The following is a 21,333-nucleotide window of genomic DNA, read 5'->3' as shown; positions in this document are numbered from 1 at the left end:
ACCTCAGTTATCAGACTGAAAAAACATAAAACTAACGCTAACTTTAATAAATATTTTGACCTCGAGATGGCGGTAATTTCACACTTCACCAAAATACACTAAAGTGTATTTTGGTGAAGTGTGAAATTTTAACTCTAAAATAAGGAGAGGCAAAGGAAAGAAATTGTAGAAATTAAAAGTAATCGCTCGTTCGTTTGGGTTAACAACCCCTTCGCCCCTTGAAAACCCAACACCCCGAAAAAGGGGTGTTGAATTTTCAAGAAACGGTGTGTTCGGGTCTGTATCCGTGTGTGTACTTCGGTCGGTTTTAGGTCTGTGAGGGGAAACCGGAGTACCCGGAGGAAACCTCACGCCCACGGCCCGAGACCGACTAACTCGGCGACTGAGTGGATTAAGCTCGGAAAAATCTTTTCCGCTGCTTGCCACCGGGATTCGAACCCCAGTCCTTCCACACAGCGAGCGTGCGATCTACGCACAAGCTACCGTGAGCCCGTTCGGAAGAGTGCGTTAATGTGCTTAAATAGCAGACGTGCGTACGGCGGACTTGGAAATGTGAGTTGTGTAGAAGAGATTTCTTTCTAGTGTTGCTCTACTCGCTCAAAAGATTTATTTTTCATTGTGAACAGGTCGTAAAATTATTGGAGTTAAATGTCAGGCAAAATAAGGTCATTTTTGAGAATTTAATGTTGTAAAAAACACACACACGCATAAACAATAAATTAGAAATTGGTGGCTTACAGTTTCTCTGTGAGATTGTTTTGTGATTTGCAGGTTATTCCAATTAAGCATTAATGAGAGCTATCCAAGAGTTAGCGGTGTTGACTCACTTGTGCAACAGGAACAGTCTGTTCACAATTTTGAATGAAAGAAGGTGTTAACGCCGGGCGGGGAATACTAATTTGGTCAAGCACAGGTCTTGTCAGCGCCTGCAGCTTATACAGAAAGGGGTGTTTCCAATTGAGTAACTAAGACGCTGCACCATAAGATGAGTGCAGAGGATTAGTTTCCGAATTCAGCCATTCCTTAAAAAAAATTAATCTTTTTAGATCCTGTCACTGAAAGCTCAGGCAATTAGGTGTAACAGGACTTGCGAAAGCTTAATGGGCAGACCGGTGGCGCCCCCTCCCCAAATACTGTACCCGAAGCAAACCTCACGTTGATACTAATACACCAGATAAGTCTTATAGAAAGTTTTCCGGTGGATTTAAGAGCCTGTTCAGAAGTATACAGTTAATAGGTTGAATACTTTTTCTCATACTTAACAGCAAAGAGCAAAATAGCTTCAGTGTACTCACCATCTTCAGATATGTAAGTATCTTCGTGACAGTATAGTGGACCCTAGTCGCCTGTTTCGAGAGGACTGGTTCGAACCGTGTCCGAGATCAGACGGAATGCTTACAGGCATCTTCAGTGCAGTCTGTGGTTGGAGAGTGTATGGGTTTTCCCAGTGAGTTATTCCACGTTTTCAAGCCTGCGCAATATGTAAATCGGTCAGTGAACGCGTACGTGTACAGACATAAGGATTTCATGAAGGGCCATATGAATCCAATGTGCTAGGATCCAAGTATCGTCCAGGTGAAATGTATGTAGTTCTGTGAACGTACCATTGTACCCTTCAATAGTTCTTTTTGCTTGAATCTGGAGTATCGGATGCCATGACACTTCTATAGTGTCGCCTAGCAACTCGACATGCTCGAGAAATGAAACGTCTTTCACGTTGTCGTTCTGTACCGGAGAGATATCTAACCCAATGATTCTATTTCACTCGAAACCATCTGACTGTGCACTGTGTGGCTTTTCTTTAATCTTTCGCATCTTTAAACTCGAAGCTAATTTTTTTTCTAAGCACTGTAAAGGAAAGTTCAAATCACTTGAGATATTTGTTCGTTAACTGTCACCACACCAGAAGGGTAAGCGTATAGGGGGGGAAGGAGATTCTGAAGTTAAACTGCGAACCTCCAATGGCGAGAGGGGTTATGGGAGAATAAATCGCCCGTCTGTAGATGTTATCAGGATGTTGGCACAGTTAAGAACAGTATCAGAATATGGCTCTCTGCTCGTGACAGCTCCAGATAAGAGCACGTGCTGATGACACGTAGGCTTCGTAATAAATCCCCTCGCGTGGTGACAGCGCTATCCGGATGCTGTCAGGAAGTAATTGAAAGGAAACCCAGATGGCTTCCTCAAGCAGCGAAATTCCATAGCGTTCGTATGTAATTAAGTCACTTAACAGCGAAAACATAGGTAATACGGGCTCTAATGAATAATTTTGTGATCTGCCTGCTGTTTTCTTTTTCTTAAATTATTTGGATGCTGTAGCCAAAGTTAGAAATTCATGTTTCGATTTAGGCCCTGTAATCCGAGATCAGATAATGCAGTGGTGTGGTTCATCTTATTAATATTGAGTGGAACATAAAGATTAAAAATGTTTTATGGAACTTAGATTGTTAGAGAGATGAAAGAAATATTGAGTTGGTTTTTGCGATGTTGAAGGAAGCATTGAAATTTGAAGAAAGGTAAAAAAAAAACGATTAAAATTATGCACACTTTCAATGTTTTACAAAGGATGGATGGGACTGAGGAAAGTCGAGGACTTGGTCTGCGTTGCATAGTAGTCAGAGGATAGAGAAAAGAATGAAAACATCTTTTAATACAAGGAGAAAGGGTCATTTCACACATCAGAGCTCTTCTTTATTTGGCGATTAGCGGGAATTCTTATCATTTAAGTGCAAAACTAAGTTATAGAATGAAGTTTAATTAAAAGAGATCAGCCTTTTCTGAGGAAAGACTACTTCGATTGGAGAGGGAGAATAAAAGGGACACGAGTCTCAACTTTTTCTGTTTATAAATTTTGGAATTTTTAAAAGCCATCTATACCTTCCACTAATTAAAAGTTTAATTTCATATGAATGAAATCTAAGTAATAATATAATATAATTCATTGTTTTGTAGAAAAATGCCCACTAATGACAATGAGGGCCCTCTTTTAGGCAAGAGTTTCGTTTATCTAGCAGTGCAAGTAGCGTTAATAATTGTGACCTTTATTATTGGCATTTGAAGTCAGTGACATTTCTTCAAAAAGCGAACTGCGAGTTCCTTTAAGTCCCCCATTGAAATCGTTAATTCTGTTTAACTTTCAGAAGAAATATAATGCCCACTCGGTAGAAATTCCGTCTCCCCTCAAAGCATATTAAAAACCTTATCATTGTCCATTCAGAATAAATAACTTTCATCCTCCATTGATAAACTCCCACGCAGTAATTCTGAACTGGCTGGCTGTTACATTTCGGTTTCACATTATTGCCCCGAAGGATTTTCCTTGTATGCGTGAAAAGTATTAAAAGAGGCGAGAAGCCAATCTTCTTATGTCATTTCCGAACAACTTCACCCATAAAAAGCTTCACGTTCTTAAATGAGAAGTGTACATTTAACCCTCGAGTAATATCCCGGTGATGACAGCAGAGACTACTATCAGGCTCCTTCGCTGGATCATTACCTCCTTTTTCCTCCCACCGACTCTCGTTATTGCCGCAGTTATTGACTTCTTCTACCACCACTTCCTTCACACATCGCACACTCCTTTATCGCTCTCACTGTTCAGTTACCACCACAGTCTGGGCCTTTGCGTTTGCACTGGAAATATAACTCTGTTCTACCCTCGTACCATTAGATCGTGGTTTGAGTTTATGTACACGATTTAATCCAAGCATGGGAACGCATCTGAAGAGATCAAAATTCATATGCAACTTTACTTCCCCATTACACTTCTTTATGAAACCAGAGCTGACAAATACCATAACCAAAGCACTCGGAATAATAATGGAATGTCTGTCAAAACAAATCCTTAGACATCGATACAAGTTACCGACCTTATTTTGAGTTTATATACAGAAACGTATTGATTATTTCAGCACATGTCGTTGTAGCAACCAAGTCCCTAAAATGATTCAAATTTATAGCCAGAACCCATTCCTAAACTTGTAAAAATTAATTTCTTGAGCTCTGAAGATAGTCTTCTTGTTTTGGAAGGGAATAAACATCCCTTTGTCGTTAATGTGAAAGGTATTAACCTACACAAGGAGTTTCTATAGTTTAATGAACGCCCAAGGTGTCTCCTTCCCACAGAAAGCATTCTCCTTTGAAAAGACACCCTTGTAAATACCGCAGCTATTAAGACTGTTTAGGGAGAAAGCTTTTGTTGAAATCGAGACGCCGTATCTTCCATTTGTAGTGAATGGAAGATAATTTGCTCCATCTAATTCTCTTTTTTTCCCAACACACAAAAACAGCTTAAATATTCACCACATCCTAAATGTAAGCTCTTGGCAAAAACATGTTACATTTAACGCGTGCCATAAGAAAAAGCAAAAAATGCATTACAATTATTGATCGGTTTTTTGGGAAGACGTTGTTGGTCTTTATCTGAATCTTGCTTTTCGCCAGTCTGAAGAAGTTGTAAAATTGAAAGAATATTCAAGAACCATTAATATTGTGAAGATGAAGTTCTGCGCAGCATCAGTAAATTTAAACACCGATTATCCCCTCTCCAACCACCATGACGCGGTAATTCGCTCCCTAATGTAGGGTGAACGACCCCTCCATCATCTGCAGACAGGAGTGCGTCCGTTGCTAGATCTCGAACCGAACCGAAACTTGTCGCTGAAGACTATTCAACGCCATTAATCACACCAGCTGAATCTTTCCTGACACCATTACAAACGCTGCAATGGAGAGTGATGAATGCAGGCGCAGCTTCTTTTACTCGTCTCTTAAAAGTTTCTTGTTGATACAGGGACGGTGGACAGCAGGATGTGTTTGAAACGTGGCAAGTTATCAGTTGGTGGATGATCGCATGAATCGTGGCAACGGGTCCGTCCCAAGAAACACTTTCATACTCTTCTTGCAACAAGGCCCAACCTAAGCAGCGGGTTGCCATAGTGACCGTACCGAAAGTGGGTCAACGGGGGGGGGGGGGGGTACACTGTGAGCTATTTTCCAAGTTACTCGATAAAATGTGTGTTTGAAGCAGTTTTGTCACACTCGCTTTCAAAAGTGGAAACACCATAATTAAAAGTTGTAGGCCTGTTGCAGCGTAAAGTACATTTCTCCGCCCAAAGCCTCCTTTATACTGTATATTCTAAAGCCCCGAGTTGTTAATATTCGCTCTTTGAAATGGATTGTGCGGTCCATTAAGCCGAAGATAAGGTATTACTAAAGTCAACGAATTTTAAGAGAGACGTGCTTGTTTCCATTGCACGTGTTGTGAGGAGATAAGTCCCGCTAATTACTGCTCTGGGGAATGCCCTAGTTAAGATAGCGGGGCAAACAATAAAGATGTGTGCGCAGCAATTTATGTTGCTTTTAAATTTCTCTCAAACCCAAGCACGCGTGCGAGAGGTGAAACGTCACGCAGCTTAGCGAGGTTTTTTTTATTATTATTATTTTTCTTTTTATGAAAATCGTGCAAATAAAAACGAGCGGCAAAAAGTTGAAGAAATCATCAGCGTCACAAGCAATTTAGCAAAATGCCCATTAAGACCACGAAACGAAAGAAAGAAACTGCAAGGAGTCAAAGTTGCAACTTCCATTAAAATCTCATTATAGAAGGTTGCCAATCGATAGCGAGCTCTTTATCCGTCCCACAGTGGTATAATGTGTCTTTTATTAATCCCGACCACTAAAAACATCGTTACTTTGCACTCGGCACTTAAAAGGACATTTCCGTGCTGTGAATTGAAACTAATTGCCTTCTCGGAGTTACGTTGTTTAACCCGAGTCACAGCAGTCGCCTGTTGTCCATCCATTCATCGGAGCTCATGTCGAGTGAGTCATACGCAAAATTCTCCTCATAGTTCCAGGGCAAACCAGTTCAAATTTGTTATAAAGGCAAGCACTTCGGAGAAATGGATCGTGGAACCTGCCAATGTCATATTTCAAAGTGTAGCTCTAATGTCCCTTTGGAAAATTTGAAGTTTTTTTCCCTTTAATATAGCGTGACTTATGTCTATTGCAACAGTAACAATAAAATATATTTTCTACGTGTACTCCGGGATGTCCAAGTTAGAGAATACAAGAAGCAGCACCGTGTCCCCCACATCGGGTAGGAAAGAACTGGGTTCGAGTCCGGTCGATGATTAGAGGAATTTTTATGTGTCTTATTCCCAGCGTGGCTGAGTTAGTCGGTTTCAGGCCAAGCTAGCATTGATTTTGCTCCCGGGAACTCGAGTTTTTCATCCAGAAAACAGAAAATGGACCTCAGAACACGGAGCAATATGGCCTTAGCTGCTGATGCCCATAAAACCCAATAACAACAACAGCAGCACACCGAATTTAGCAATCGCGCGGGTTAGAAAACAACAGTCACTCAAAAAACGTACACTTATAACCCTCACGCCTGTAATATATAATAGAGAGTTCTTCTACCCTGAATTCCACAGTTGTGAATGACGCGTCATGGTTTTATTCAGCTGAAGATATATTCTACCTAAAGCCAGGTACACTCAATTTCTACAGTTTCTTTGATAGTTTAAGGAAGCTTAAAGATTCCTATAAATTGCAATTAAAACTTGTATATCAGTTATTATAAGTGGAATTAAGAAGCAGCATGTTGCTAGTGGAGAACAAGTAATGGCCGAATTTTCACTGCCTCTACTTCGCATACGAGCTGACTTTGTATCTTGAAGTTTCGGTGTCATAGTGAGTTGAAACTTGTAGGACAAGGGCGATTCATGCGAACAAGCGATACTCATGCTCTATTGTTTGTTTACCACTGCCTCCTTTCCTTAAACAGACTTGACCTAGGGCCATTAGGGATGGAACCCATGAAACAGTAGTTTTTAGTAGGAGCTTTATTATCACGATATCCTTCTATTATACTCTACACATTTAAGACAAGGAGACTCATTGCTGCATTGAAAATTGCCTGTTTTTTTCCATCACAACGTTGAAGAGTAATTTTTTTCAGATGGTATATAATTCGCTCACACTTCATTGTTGTTGGGATGTACTGAAGAATGATTTTTAGCATTTGTAATTGACGGTGTTTAATGAAACTGAGCTGTGGTTCAGATCTTAGCCAATAAAATTACATCCTTTTCTCGTGATTCTAAGCACTAACTTCGACGTGACTCGTTTTAGTGATGGGCAGTAGAAAGCGAGCCCGTTAGGATGTGGACTCCCTGACAAAGATTAAAATCAGCGGACTCTATAAGTAATAGTGCCCTTCGTGTCAGAGATCGTGGTCCACCTGTATTGTCTGATAACGTTACCGTTAATTCATAGCCAGCTTTTCGTTCCATATCTGAGATGTCCGCAGCCTTAAATCTCTCTCACTATCCACGCAGCGACGTGCTGCACAAATAGAAAGGAGAAGGTTACTCACCTGACGACAGCCACGCGCGCCAGTTCAATCAACGCTGCCCAGATACTTTCGACAACGTGTCAGTTCAATTTATGATCCCCTTTATGCGTTCATAGTTGCACATGTCAGAAATTCATCAGTGTTTTCATCCGTCGCGCACTAAATCTCACCACTGTCCCGAATGGATATCGATAAACAAAAGATCTAATCATTTTCAGGATTGTAGTACGTGTTCATTGATCATAAAACTCTATAATTAAGATGATATCGTTCTTTTATTATTATCATTGAAAAAAAAAGTATTGCCTAATTTTTTTAGTTCAGAGTCAGTGCTAGAAATTCGGGGGGAAGATCTAAATTAAGAACATAAAAACCACCACCCTAAGTGGAACTGTACACAGCTCTTAAAAATTTTGCGAATCCATATCTCAGAGGTGACTAATTAACCCTCACTGAAGTCGAATGGCTTATTTTAATTGGCAATTATTTTCCACAATGTGGAATCTTAGATTCATAAAAATGAGAGATAGATGTTCATTAGTAGGGGTTCCCTATCGTATTAAAATTATATCTCAGTTCGCATTACCCCCTGGTTAAAACAGTTTGCTCGAAGCTGCTTTAATTGGAAATATATCGCCGAATAGTCCCCCATCGATCGTTTCACTGTCAGCATTAACAAATGTACATTATTTTCCCTCAATTAAAATCCTGTCTCTGCTGACGCAATAGGTATCGAACAGTTCTACGCATGCTTACTTTCGATATTGCTACTTTACAACAACGATCTCAATTATGTCTGACATCTGAAGAAACACGAAAATATCGAAATGATTCCGCAAACAATATTTTTACATGAAAATAAAACCAAATCTAGCAGGAAAGGTTGATGTATTCTTGAGAAAAGCGTGGGCATCTTGCTCTGTGCTCGTAACCACGACCTTTGACCTCATTAGAAATTAGAACATGCAGTCCCTGGCAACTGTATTTGGGTTAAAAAAAGAAAAGAACAGTCTGCAGCTGGACTCCCACAACCATAAATTGGATTTGGTGTGTCGTTCTTTCTGGGCAGCATGGATTGGAAAAGGATAAGGGGGATAAAATATTTCTGCAGAGTGGTATTAAAAACAAGTTTAATCAGACCGTTTCATTTAAATTCCTTTCTTATCTTCTCCATCAACCTCCTCATTCACAGTTCAGTTGCTGATAAACAGTTTGTTGTTGTTTTAAAGAATACCGCTTGAACTTAGGAGTATAAATAATCTTCATTGTTGCTAAGTTCGGCATACTCAGCAACATATTTTATCCAAAAAAGTTAGAAAGGCGGATACAATATTCCAATCTAGACGATAAGAACTTTATTTCATGTGCCGAAATATGTGAAGTGTTCTTAGAGATTTTCCATTGGTGGACAAAAACTAGTTTGGATATCACGCGCCAAATGCTCTTGGTAATGGCTGTGTTGAATACGGACATTCGTGAATCTAATATCAAGCTTTCGAACTTGCCAGGAACTTTAAATATTAATGAGGGAAACGTTGTCCTCCCTTTCGGATAACTGGGATGGAGATACTTTCCACAGTAAAGCGAAACCCATTGGCATTCCTATTTATAGTACGCCTTCATTCACTACGCCCTTCCTATTAAGTTCTGTAAATAGCTACACAGTTCTCCTGAACGCCCTCAAAACGTTAAGCTCTGTAATTCAATCATTCAACTGAACACAAGCAGTTATCGCTCACGTTATGAGCATGCCGGTAGTTACAAATGTCTAGAGGAAATCGTTATTCTTCAAGTGTCCGAAGAGGATTAGTATTCACCGTATCTCCTGACTTCTTGCTGCTAAATATAATTCTGCCAATCGATTGCATGTCGTTTAGAAAAACGGCCGTGTTTCGGGTAGAAGCATGCTCCCTTATCCTTGAAAAAATAAAATAAAATGCGCACTGATCTCCCTTGGTAAATAAGTGCTCAAAATAACAGAAGGATACTTAAGTTGCCATGACTTAATCCATTAAATCAGCGGTACGGGTACGAATAATGACCTCTTGCGTGATAACACTGGGTGCTCACGAATAGCACATAACCTACTTCCGCTGTGAGTATGTCACATTTTTATTTCCTCATATTTCTTCATTCATTCACACGCAGGTTTGAGAGAAGCTACTGTTTCAACAGATTAATTTCCAGAAGTATCGCAACCTTGGAAAGGTGTATCATTTTCTCACTGTCTTGTAATAGTTTGGCGACCCGTCTATCATCATTATTAATAGTCTAGGCTGTTCTTTGTAAACGCTGAGGACACCTGTTCGATGCTTTAATAGAGACTAGCTAGATCTGCTCTCCTCTCTCAAACGTGCAAAGAAATAGTAGCACAGTGCAGTCTGGAGAGAATACAAAAAAAAAAAAATTCATGCCAAACAAAGTTGTTGCGTCCCCTGGTGGAGACAATAAAAACTCTTGCGGTTTAGTTCACAAACTCATAAGGAACAAAGTAGGATCCATGGATACCATAAATTCTATCAGTTCTGAGGACTCCTCTGAGACGCTTTCCTAGGAGAAGATAAGATTCTGGATGGAATAATCTACCAAGACAATTGATCTTGACACTGAATTATAAAGAAATTTCATCACTGAGAATCAGTGCTACTTGTCTCCCTCTGGCAAATTCGTTGGAATGATTCCACCAAAGGCAGTATTACCAAGCTCTTTCTACCTCGAGTCTCCCACCTCAACAAGCCCGTAATTACCAAATACGGAAAGGTCAGGGAATGACAACCGCATGTCCCGGAGCAATATGGGCTTAGTTGCTAATGCTCCTAAAAAAAAAAAAAAACCAAACCAACCCCACCTCAACAAACAACGACTTGACTGGTTCCTCCCTAATGTACACTACCTTTCTTTCCACAGGACATGGGTCATTCAAAAAGCGATTTCTGGCTTATAAACGATGCCCAATGCGGAGAACTGGAGGATGGCACTACTTAAGGCACTCATGTGACATCTACCTGGACCTACGTAATCACCTCTTTTTGGATTTAAATTTAACTACACTCAGTCCGGAAAGAAAGCTGTTAGAATCAAAAGAAGCGTTTTTTTATCATTCAGTAGGTATGCCTCTGGCATCCTCTCTCCACGTCTGATCCTGCAAATGAGACATTCAGATCAGACGTTCCTGAAACCACTCTGCCTTTTCCTCATCACCGACCACACACCCAAATAGACATCCTCTTAGTATGAATGACGGCACTGAACTGAAAGCACGATCATACTCACTTCTTACAGCTAACCAGGGAACACCCTGGTGGGATTTGAAGCCCCTTCTGATCAATGATTCTAGATGAGATCTATCTTGTCTACTTTCACAGGCAAGATAGATATTATCTGTGAACGTAAAGCCAAGTTTGAAAGTGCTCATTGATTTTAATATCTGTGGACAACGTATCAGTTCATTCAATTTTCAATGAAAAAATCATCTGGATCAGTGAGAGTCTATCGTTGATCCCATGAGAGTCTATCATTCATAATTTCTAGCTTAAAGCGAATCTAATCCCTTTCAAGAACCTTTCTGTTCCACTTTGTAAGATGGGTAACTTAGAAGAACAGTAGCTGATCGAACTACCAAATGGATGCAGTTGATGTTTTTAGTTTTCTTCAGTTTCCATTAGTGATAGTTTTAAGTGTCCATAAATCGAATTTATTCAGTTTCTAACAAGACTCGGTTTTCATCGAACTAGTGATGCATAGTGCCAGAGAGAATTCTCCTCCATAAGGCACTAATGTACTCAGTCCGCTGAGAATTGCTTCAAAGCATTGCTCGTGAGATCTAAGCAGCTGCATTCAACATACCGTTTACTGAGTGTCAGCTCATGTTACTGCACGCGAGCAGTCCTGTTGCCGCCAACTAACTTTGTTACCTTATATCAACAGACTTGCATGTTATTTTTAGTATCTGAACACAATCATTAAGTGGAATAATACTATTTAGTCTGTGTTCTGTTAGGAATGCTATCTGGAAGCTTGATTAATGAAGAAAGATTCCATGGTAAACTTCAGGTAAATGAAACATATGACTGAACTTATTGTGAGTGATCATATTTATTAAAATGTCAGCGTTATTGTGTTAAATTCCACGTATTCTGTGGTCTGGTTTCAGGGAGAAAAATAACGTATCCTGAAACAGCCAAGTTACTTGAAGGTATGAATAAAAGCTCATCTCAGCAGAAATTAAAACAGAAAAGGTGCTCGATATAACGCTCGGTAGAGTACTGCAGTAGAAGAACGAATTATATCTCTGAAACTAAATGCATTTCGTATTTAAGCCAAGAATATGGGGAATCGCAAAAAGCAATTAAGAGCAGAGAAGTGCAAGCCATTTTCTTTAAAAAAAACTGAGATAGAACATTCAGAATAAAATGAGATTCTTTCATTACGGACTTCGCTGGTAAGGCTTTAACGGTAATGTGAATCTGCAGGTGTGCCACAGATGACTCGAAGCGCACATTATGGTTTCATTACTTCGACTGCAGAAAGGGGTTTGTAATGGATTTTGAACGCAATGACGCAACCAAGTTTGAACGAGTGGGTTTTCGATGCCTTCGTATTTTCCCATTTCTGCGAGAATTTCTGAGTAGCCACTTCGGAACTTTTCCAATAACCGTGTGTACGGAACGTGCTTCGTTAGTGTTAGTGGCCCTTACTTGTCGGGCAGCCGTTTGGTTGAATGTTGTAGGTTATTGCATTGACGTGACAACTTATTTGCACACAAACAACTTCCTTCTGTTGTTTCCCCCAAGCCAAATCGTAGCCTTCAGGCGGTAACCATTTCAGTGCAGCTTAGATCCAAATTCCTGTCCGATTATATTGGCTGAAAGAAACACGCGTCGATCAATTCCTTTGATAGAAAAACTTTATCTTGACGGCACGAGTTTAAGAAGCGTTTTGTTTGGAATCCAATGTTATACTCCAGCCCTAATTTGAGTGCGTTTTGCTAACTGAATGATGAAAGATGTGAAGCGGCGAAGAGAGAATTGTCTCAATTTAGTTTGGATGGCTAGCTTTTTTGCTGTTCTTGGAAAAATTTTATAAAGGCTTTCCACATTACTTTTCAATGATAAAATTGCCCAAGTTTCCCACCACGCCCAGACAATGACTTAAAAACTGTTAGGATAGCAGTATTCTGCACCCTGACAGAAACCTGACATGACAAACCTCCCCAGGATTATCCTGCCATGTGTAGGAACCTGAGGCCCCACACCAAATAAGTAACCATGTAGGGGAGGGAGATGTACAGGCAGCCAGGGAAGCAGATTAACTGAAGAATGAATAAATGAAAGATAGAATGAATAGGCTGGGCACTGAGTGAACTAGGAATTATGGTAAAAGGGAATAAATGGCAGTTTTGGTGAAAGACAGAGTGACCTACCATGAGGGAAAGAGAGAGTGAATGGGAATGAGTGGAAGAGCAAATGTAATTGCCCCAAAGAATACAAAGTTAAAAATAACTTGCGGCTAGGCCTGCACCACAACTGAAGAATAACAGTAAGTTGCGGTGCCCAGAGAGTGCAGTGCAGAAAGTAAGAGTCGAATAAATGAGATGAGAGCTAGAAGAATGAATAAAACTGTAAGCGTGTGAGAAAAAGAACACAAACCATAAATGCTACAGTTAGGTACACACTAACCCTAGTTTAAATTAGTAGTTAAATTTACACTACACATCATTGCATCCTCTCCTGGTGTGCGAGAAAAAGATGAATGAGTGTGAATGAAAAAAAAGATATGTATTAAAAAAAATAATAATAAAAAGAATGCAAGTAGAGTGAGAATGGAGATTATGAATGAAGTAAATGTCTCCCTCTCCCATCCCCACTGCCAGCTAACATATCCCACCCTCTGAACGGGATGGGCAGCTTGACCTTCATACCGGATTCGATACTGCTTGGACATGACACTGCGAAGACATTCTGCGGCTTTGCTGCCAACACGCCATTGGCGATCTGAACTGGGTACTCTAACCTGGTTCCCTTTAAAACCCCATCCCCGGGGAGGGAGGAGACAGATCTCTGTCTCCTCTCCTCCCTGCCTACCCCCCATACTTCGCCTTGTGGGGCTCGCTCCACTGACCTCTTTAGGAATGCCTACTCTATCTGTTTTCCCCCCAGTCTTCAGTCTCCCCCTCTCACTAAATCGACCAAGGTACACCCTTAACAATGCCGCCAAATTATACTGGTTTTATGTAAATCTCTAAGACAACTAACACCATTAGCTTTTATTTAGCGTATAGCCTCACATGTCTAAACTTAATAACATCAAATTTTTGCCCGACCTATTTAGCTTTTAACACATCTCTTTAGCGTTCAACGCCAATAGCAATCCCATTAAGCATTAATGTCAAACGCAATTTTTTTTAATAGGTCCTAGGTGGCAGGACCTGCCAGAGCAATTTGTTGTGATACTGGATACACGTGGCAGGGTATGGGCAACGTCGGGCCCCACTAAGGGCCTGGCGGCCAATAAGCCGGATAAACAATGGGCACAACATATCACACTGCACAGACACGGCCCACACACTTTCAAGTCTCTGGCTTGACAGTGTACTGTCCTCGATACAGCGAAACACACGCGGAGATGGGAGAAATCCCAGGTGCCGTCTGACACGAATATATTCTTTATACCTTATACTTTTCGATGAAAAAAGTCTCGATTTTTATGCACGTTTCGGGCCATTTAAGTGACAGTGGAAATTTGTGTTGTTTGGTGTCTAAGCTACAGATCAGGATTTTACAATTCAGTAGTTGAAAATATTCGCCATCTGAGCCAGTCTAAGTGAACAAATTATTCATACAGTCTGGTTCTCCTCAAGCAGGTACGTTTATGAAGACATGGAGTACGGATCTGTCTGCTGTAAGAGATAAGATGTACCAGTATATTGAATGATAGCAATTCCCAAATGGATTAAACATTCCCTCGGAATTACATCTCTGTCATTCGTCTTATTGTTGTCCGATCCTTATCTGAGTGACTTTCCCATTTAGTCTGCATGGCTCATTAAATATAATGCCACGAGTGTGTCTGTGTGCTGCCAAGCGGTATCTCGTAGTGCACGTAATCTCCTGTTGTTCGAGTCATCCTTGGGGGACTTACTGGAAAGACATCTTTAATAAGTCCTTTGTTTTTACTGCAGATAATAACCTCGGGATTTTCCGCCCTTAACATGCTACTCGCACATTAATATTACCACTTTGCTTTGTGCCTTGAAATAAAAGATTTAATCTTCTTGAGCCGGTCTTTGCTGGGTGGATGAACTTCGTAGCGTACATGTTCATTAAAAGTTCGATTTCGCCTGAAACAGGTTTCAGACTTCCGGACCGGCTTGTAATCCGAGTTTAAAGACAAGACATTTGCTAATATGCTTGTATAAAGCCAAAAACCTCATTTTCTTAGAGATACAAGGTTTTTTTATTACTGAAATAAAAAGCAATAAATATTAATTAAATTTTCGCACTGAAAACAAAAGGGCAATGTAAATTATTCCCAAGAGGTCTTCAATGGAGCCTAGTACAATAGCTATTACATATTTAAACGGTTTCTTCCAGAGTAAACTAAAAATAGCCCCCCCACCGCATGTGGATAGTTTGAAAATTGAGAATACTTGAAACCGGCCCTTCTCCGATAGTTAAATATTATAATTTCTATAAAACAGAAGCTACAAAGGATGCTAATTGTCCCAGTTCACAGTCGATGACGCGAGGAACTTTAATGGGCTTTTTTTTCACTCCGTGGCTGAGTTAATCGGTCTCAGGAGCAGATAGCAAGGTTTTCCCCCAGAAACTGAAATTTTTTTCGTCCAGTTAAACAGACAAATCGACCATAGAACACACGCAATTAACAGACTTAAGACAGCATGGCAGATGAATTTAATTATTCGGGTGGCCTAAAAATAAGTTTGGTTCCAGTTCATATGACTGTTACCATGTGGATGTTTCCTCGTTGGAAACGATGTTATTTTTAGGAAGATAATATTCCTGTTGGATTTCGAAATGGTCAACAATTTATTCAGCTAAGCTAAATTCCTTCCAAAACCGTTTGTAGTTCGGTGTTTATATGTTTTTAATACAGCGAACTTTTATAAATTAGTCCTCCCCACAACACAGAAATGAATGACCTTTTAAATTGGATATTCGGAGAGTTTACTGTTATCATTCTAGACATTCAAATGACTACGTGCAGTGATTGGTAGCCGGGCATCATCTTGTCCTGTGGGAAGAAACCAAAGACAATTTAATTTTTGTTGTATTGTGTTGTCGGCGGTTCATTCTACGAAGTAACAAATGCGGTTTAAAACTCTTCCCTCTCAAACGACTTCGAGTCTTTTAGGTCAAGTGGTCCATAGTTCTGGGTAATAAAAGGAACATTCAGTTTTTTATAGCTAAGTCGGTTCTTTTTAACGATAATGTTGCCGAGGAAATAGCCTGTGAAAATAAGTGTTACGGTTGCTGTAGCTCATTAATGAGTTGCTATTTCCATAAATGTGGCGTTTGCTCTTATTACGCATCCTGTAATTACCGTCGGAAAGTCCCTTCCTTTTGACACTTTCATAAAAACGAACAATCGCATAGAGATTTAACTTTATGGGTTATTTTCACAACATCCAACATTCTCTTGAGGATGCCTATCTCATCTTTGGAAATACAATTTGCCTTGCGTTTAAACCAGTGATAAACAAAGCTAATATTGATCCCTTTGGGCGTACTAGTCGAAGAGCTTCCGGAATTCACTTATTCATTTGATTAACTGTAAATTATTTTAATATAAGAAGGTTTTTTTACTTTTAGGTGATCGCTTAATGGTGAAAAAAGTTCTTGTCCTATGAGACGTTCACTTTTAGCTTACGAATTGTTTGTGGGAACATGTTGGCAGATATTGTGTTAAAGTAGTCTTGGCCAGATTTATTATCCGAGCCATGAAGAGCTTAATTTGTATCTGTGACGCAATAAAACTGTTTTTAATACAGCATCAGATGGCTAATGAAGATAGAGCCAGTCCCTTAAAATACAGCAAACTGCCACTGCAGTTTAACGTAGCAAAAGACTCAAAACGTGCCTGTGGATGAAAAATTGAGGAAAAAAGCGGCAAAGGACAAAGAAACGTTGATACAGGTTGGGATCTCTAGATTGTGAACCCATTGGAAAATGAATGCGAATGGTGACCGAAGGAGGTGTCTGTCACTCAGGAATAAAGAACAACAGCGCATTTCGCAGCAAACTGATCATCTAGACTATTGCAAAAATGACCGAAATTTCTGTGCATATGGAGCTTTCCAAATTACTCAACACCAGGCAGAGTTTAGATCTGTACGTGTAGCAGGTCTTTAACACTACGCTATTTTGAGCCCAATGAAGTCGGTATAGTAGCTTTATTGACCAGCTTCGCTGTGCTGCAGTGAAGCAGCATCTCCGATTTTAATAATATTGTATCTTAGGTTGTGTATCCTGTCCTTTCTTTTAAATTAATGAGTTAAAGCTGACTTGCCACTTATATTTTTATTTTAGATGAATGAATTTAAAATTTTCTTAATATCTGAATTATCCTCCCCCCCCCCACTTCACATTACCCTTGAGCTCGGTAATAACATAAAATAAAACTGCAATTTTCTAGGACATGCATGCAAACATTGCTATATATTTTGATAGTACAAAAGCCCGGTAGATAAATGCAAGTTGTGTCCAACAATCATTTTAAAAAGAGTAAGTTTTTTTGTCTTTCTATTCTGCATAAAAGACCTCCAAAATATAAACAAAAAACGGTTTATATTTTGGAAAACGTCTGTTTCATCCACCTACAATTGTGCCATGTTATTTCTTTCTCTGGTTTATCTCTTTGGATGCATAAGCAAATTCATCGTGAGTCCAATTTTGAACTTCCTTCAATTCGCGCAACCTCTCCTTTTCGAATCACAATGCGAAATGAGGTGTATTTTCTCACGCAGGTATTCGTTAACAGCTGCTCTCTTGCGAAAAAAGTTCGATCAACGCAACAGACATTCATCAGACACAGAAAATAAGGTTTCTTCTCCGTAGTCGACAGACGGTGTGTCTAATTGTGTTAAAACATTATCTAGAACAGAATAGTTTCGATATGAAAATTTCTGTATTTCCAAAGGGAAACGTAAGACTGCGATTTTAAGGTATAAAAATTAGTGTAACCTAGTTTGCTATTCTGTCTCATATGGCTGTCGACTTTCCATATTTTTCTAAGTCACGAAAGGAACCTTGCTCTTTGCACTCTGCTAGTAACGTTTGATCGTGTGCGACAAGCACTTTGAAATAAATAACACCGTTTTGCTAGACGCAGCAATAAGACTTATGGCATATAATTCACGTGAATGTTTCCTTTAAAACAGAAAGTGGCTCATAAATATACTCCTTATTTTATACCATAAAAGTTTATTTAGTATTGAAATAAATTCTATTTTTATTTTCAGCGACAGCTAGTGGAGCAGAAGCAAAAGCAGAAAAGGCAAACTCCTGGGATGGTTCATACCTCCGACAGCAGGCCGGTTTCAGGTAAAGCATGGTGGGCAGGTGGTAAAGAGGAGTCGAAGCCTTTAATGACGGGATACAGTGTGCAGAAAAACAACCAGGGAGTCATGCTGTGTGAGTACTTGAACATTTTCTAATTCATTCCGAAATTCTATATAGCATCGAGACTATAACTAAATTAAAGATGGATTTTCCAGATGCTTATTTCAGTCGAATTCACTAAGTTTTTCTTCGTAGGCTATGACGGCCCCATGCAGTATACTATGGTATCCAATAATCCTGACGCAATGCCGGTTGTAGAGGTTACATCTCCCTGCCAAGTTGAAAGTTCGAAGGACGACAGCAGTAGCAGTTCCCTGAGTTCATCTAGTCACTCAAGTGAGTTCGTTTATTTCACTTACAACGTCATTTCACATTCAAACAAGCAATACATTATTAAGCAACTTTTCATTGCTATGAGATCTCCAAATATTATTGAATACGGAGAGAAGTGGAGTGGCTTCATATTCTCCTCCTTGGATTGAAATCATTTAAAATATACAGAAAAAATTACGCCGAGCGTGCAATTTTTCAATTAAATCAGAATGAAAATAAACAAGTAATTTGCACTGACGGCAAGACGAAATTTGGTTACAGATTTGCTCCTAAAGGTAATTGTTTAACTTTGAATTATTTTTGGAGACGAGTTTGTAAACATTTAAAAAGCTGATAGCTAGACAAAACTACGTACGTGTCCTTTTGCCCTTTGGAGATTATGTTCCTAACTTTGTTTCAGCTGTACGAGCTAAGCTTTGAAAATAGTCCAATGTTCTATACATGAAGAACTTGTTGCTACGTTCCTCATAATATGTGCCCCATACTATCTTGCATTGCTTCCAAGATACTAAGTTCTGTAACCCACATATATGTCCTTTTGTCGATTTACCAAGCGCGCTCCCTTTCTTTGGATCATTTCAAGACGACCAGTGTATTTTAAGTGCAATCCTCATACTTAAAGCATAATATTCCAAGTGGCATTGCCTGATACCCTCCCTGCGTTTGAACACCATGAATCCTCCTTCCTCACCTCTCTACTGCATGGAGTCAAACTTCATGTCTGCCTGGATCGTAATTCCCCAATATCTTCTCTCCTCTGCCATCTTTAATTCAACTCCTCCCAGTGTATAATTGATGAGAGAGAGTATCAATTGAATTCTCTGTTTGTTACATGTGAAACTCAATGCGTATTTAATGGTATCGTGTAGAGTTAACAACGAGCAGAGCTTATTACCAATCTTTTTTTAATGATATCCATCGTCCATGGATATCATTAAAAATGTATTTCTTGAAACACAACAAGCTAAACTGCTGGAATTTATTCTTTATACGTTCAGAATTATAACGATAATCATAGGAAACCACTGAATTTAAAGCGACATTGAAAATGTGCACGTTTAAAAAATATCCCTAATATTATTGCAAATATGATTTTCAGACTAATAACACTACGATACAGAAAGAAATTAATGTTAAAGGATTTCTGCTCACTCTTTAGGGGTTCCGTCTCTAATTCTATGTGGGCAAACCTACGGAATTCTTTTATGAAAATGAAATAATGCTGAAATGATTTAGATTTGGTATTATTAAATTTATTTGTTGGAAATCCATGGTTATAGATGTTGATTATCACAGAATAACGTAGAGGAAAGTTTAACTCATAAATGTATGCATGCTGATTCTGTTTTTTTTTCTCGCTCCAACCATATTGCAATCAGAATAATGTCACTTACGTAAAACTGATTTCTGAGCCACGAATGTGACTCGGTGAAACAACCCAAAAATTGTAATCAGGTTAGAAACTTCCATTTACTTTTACAGCGTTAATAATTGTATCTATTCCTTTGATTAAATAAGTAGCATCTAGTGCGGAAACAAGGATTCATTTTGAAGGAGAAGCTAATTCGAAAGACAAATATAAATTAATTCATGGAACGATTCAGTTACTACTCCTTCTCTTATGTGTAGCAGTTTAATTCATTTTCACTAATGAATTAAGGCAAGAATCCATGGTGCATAATTGCATTTTGTAGGTTATCAGATTTCTCCATATTCAGACAACGGACACTGTTTATCTCAAGAGATGTCGGTTACTTTCTTGAGATTTCTTCATTTATAGGCTGCTTTCTTGTCAAGCATAACAAGAAGCAATTAATAATTGACAACAAATGGAAAGCATAATTCCAATTATCAGCCACAACGAAAAAACACCCTCTAGTTTCTACTTATTTTTGCAATGAACTCAAAAGTGCAATTAAAACAAGCGTCAAATGGTTATTTGCATTAATAGCCAAACTTTCCAGTGAGTGACAGGTTTTTTTTTTGTTAGAAATATTTTCTTTCTCCCCCACTTTATAATTAAATGAATTAGTCTTCGGTTGTGGATTTCTTTCTTCCAATTGTTCCGGTTTCCGCTTTAGAAAAACCAAATCGCACAAAGTTCTGCTGTTTGGAGTGAAAACCATTGCGGGTGGTCTCAAGGTGAAATGAAACCATATTCATTAACTTTATCCACCGCGATTTTCTTGATAATACATTACGCTTTCGGGCAGAGAACTGACGACACACGTCTAGACTAGTATAACAACATTGTAGATGACTTCGGGAGCATGATCTCACATGGAAAATTTTACACAAATTTGCCATTATTTTTTGACTTACCCTTGTAGATATTATTGTGTAATGCAAAATATAATTTATCCTGTCACTAGTTATTCTTCAAGGCTTACACGACATTATTTTCAAGAAGTACTAGAGAATCTTAAACGATTCTTTGTAAAGTGAACACTCTAGACTGAGTTGGAAGATCATAATCATTTAGATAAGTTTTGGTTTCCTCGTCAGTGGCATAAAAGTAACTTAATTTTACCCATGTTGTTTAACGATGGCCTTCAGTTCTTTCATAAAAGAATATGTTAAAAAGCCACTGTCGTTCCAGTTAAAACATGTTTGAAGTTATTCTGATCGCTTATTTAGGAAATGTTCTTTGGAGTCACTTTATACTTACGTAAACTGAAAAAAGGGTTCGTTATTTGCCAATTTCTTAAATATTTACTCAAAATTACAAGCATTCCTTCAATGTTTGATATCCGCCGTCATTTATCCCATAATACCGTATCAACTTACGTACACGTTGTATTTTAACAAACATAAATCTTGTTACTTTATTATTCGGAATGCTTGACGTACCGCGACATCATTTCTTGGCAGATGAAGAAAATAATTCAAATTAATGTATACAGAGCGCAAGGAAGGAGGACTGTCTCAAATAACTGTTTTTTGCTCGAAACCTTATGGAACTAGTTCTTTGCATTTATGAATTTCGTTGGCAGTTGGAGTGTACGTAATGTAAAATTATGATCTGATCTTCAGTGTGGCAGAACAAGAAAGTGCATTTTT

At 39.0% G+C, this 21,333-nt stretch overlaps 1 protein-coding gene across 4 annotated transcripts in view; it reads left to right on the top strand.

The window, feature by feature from the left end:
- LOC150084525 (protein king tubby 1-like) overlaps positions 1–21,333 on the top strand; it is a 310,610-nt gene that overhangs the window by 237,459 nt on the left and 51,818 nt on the right. For all 4 annotated transcript variants that reach the window (XM_090375283.1, XM_090375284.1, XM_090375282.1 and 1 more), the window contains 2 exons: positions 17,841–18,012; positions 18,136–18,276. In XM_090375283.1, the coding sequence (XP_090231409.1) occupies positions 17,841–18,012; positions 18,136–18,276 (313 nt within the window). The remainder of the gene's footprint in view (positions 1–17,840; positions 18,013–18,135; positions 18,277–21,333) is intronic.

The sequence above is a fragment of the Mastigoproctus giganteus genome, chromosome 6, assembly GCF_048544385.1.
Source record: "Mastigoproctus giganteus isolate SK-2022 chromosome 6, ASM4854438v1, whole genome shotgun sequence".
NCBI classification, from domain to species: domain Eukaryota; kingdom Metazoa; phylum Arthropoda; class Arachnida; order Uropygi; family Thelyphonidae; genus Mastigoproctus; species Mastigoproctus giganteus.
This window is presented reverse-complemented; position numbering and strand designations above follow the sequence as displayed.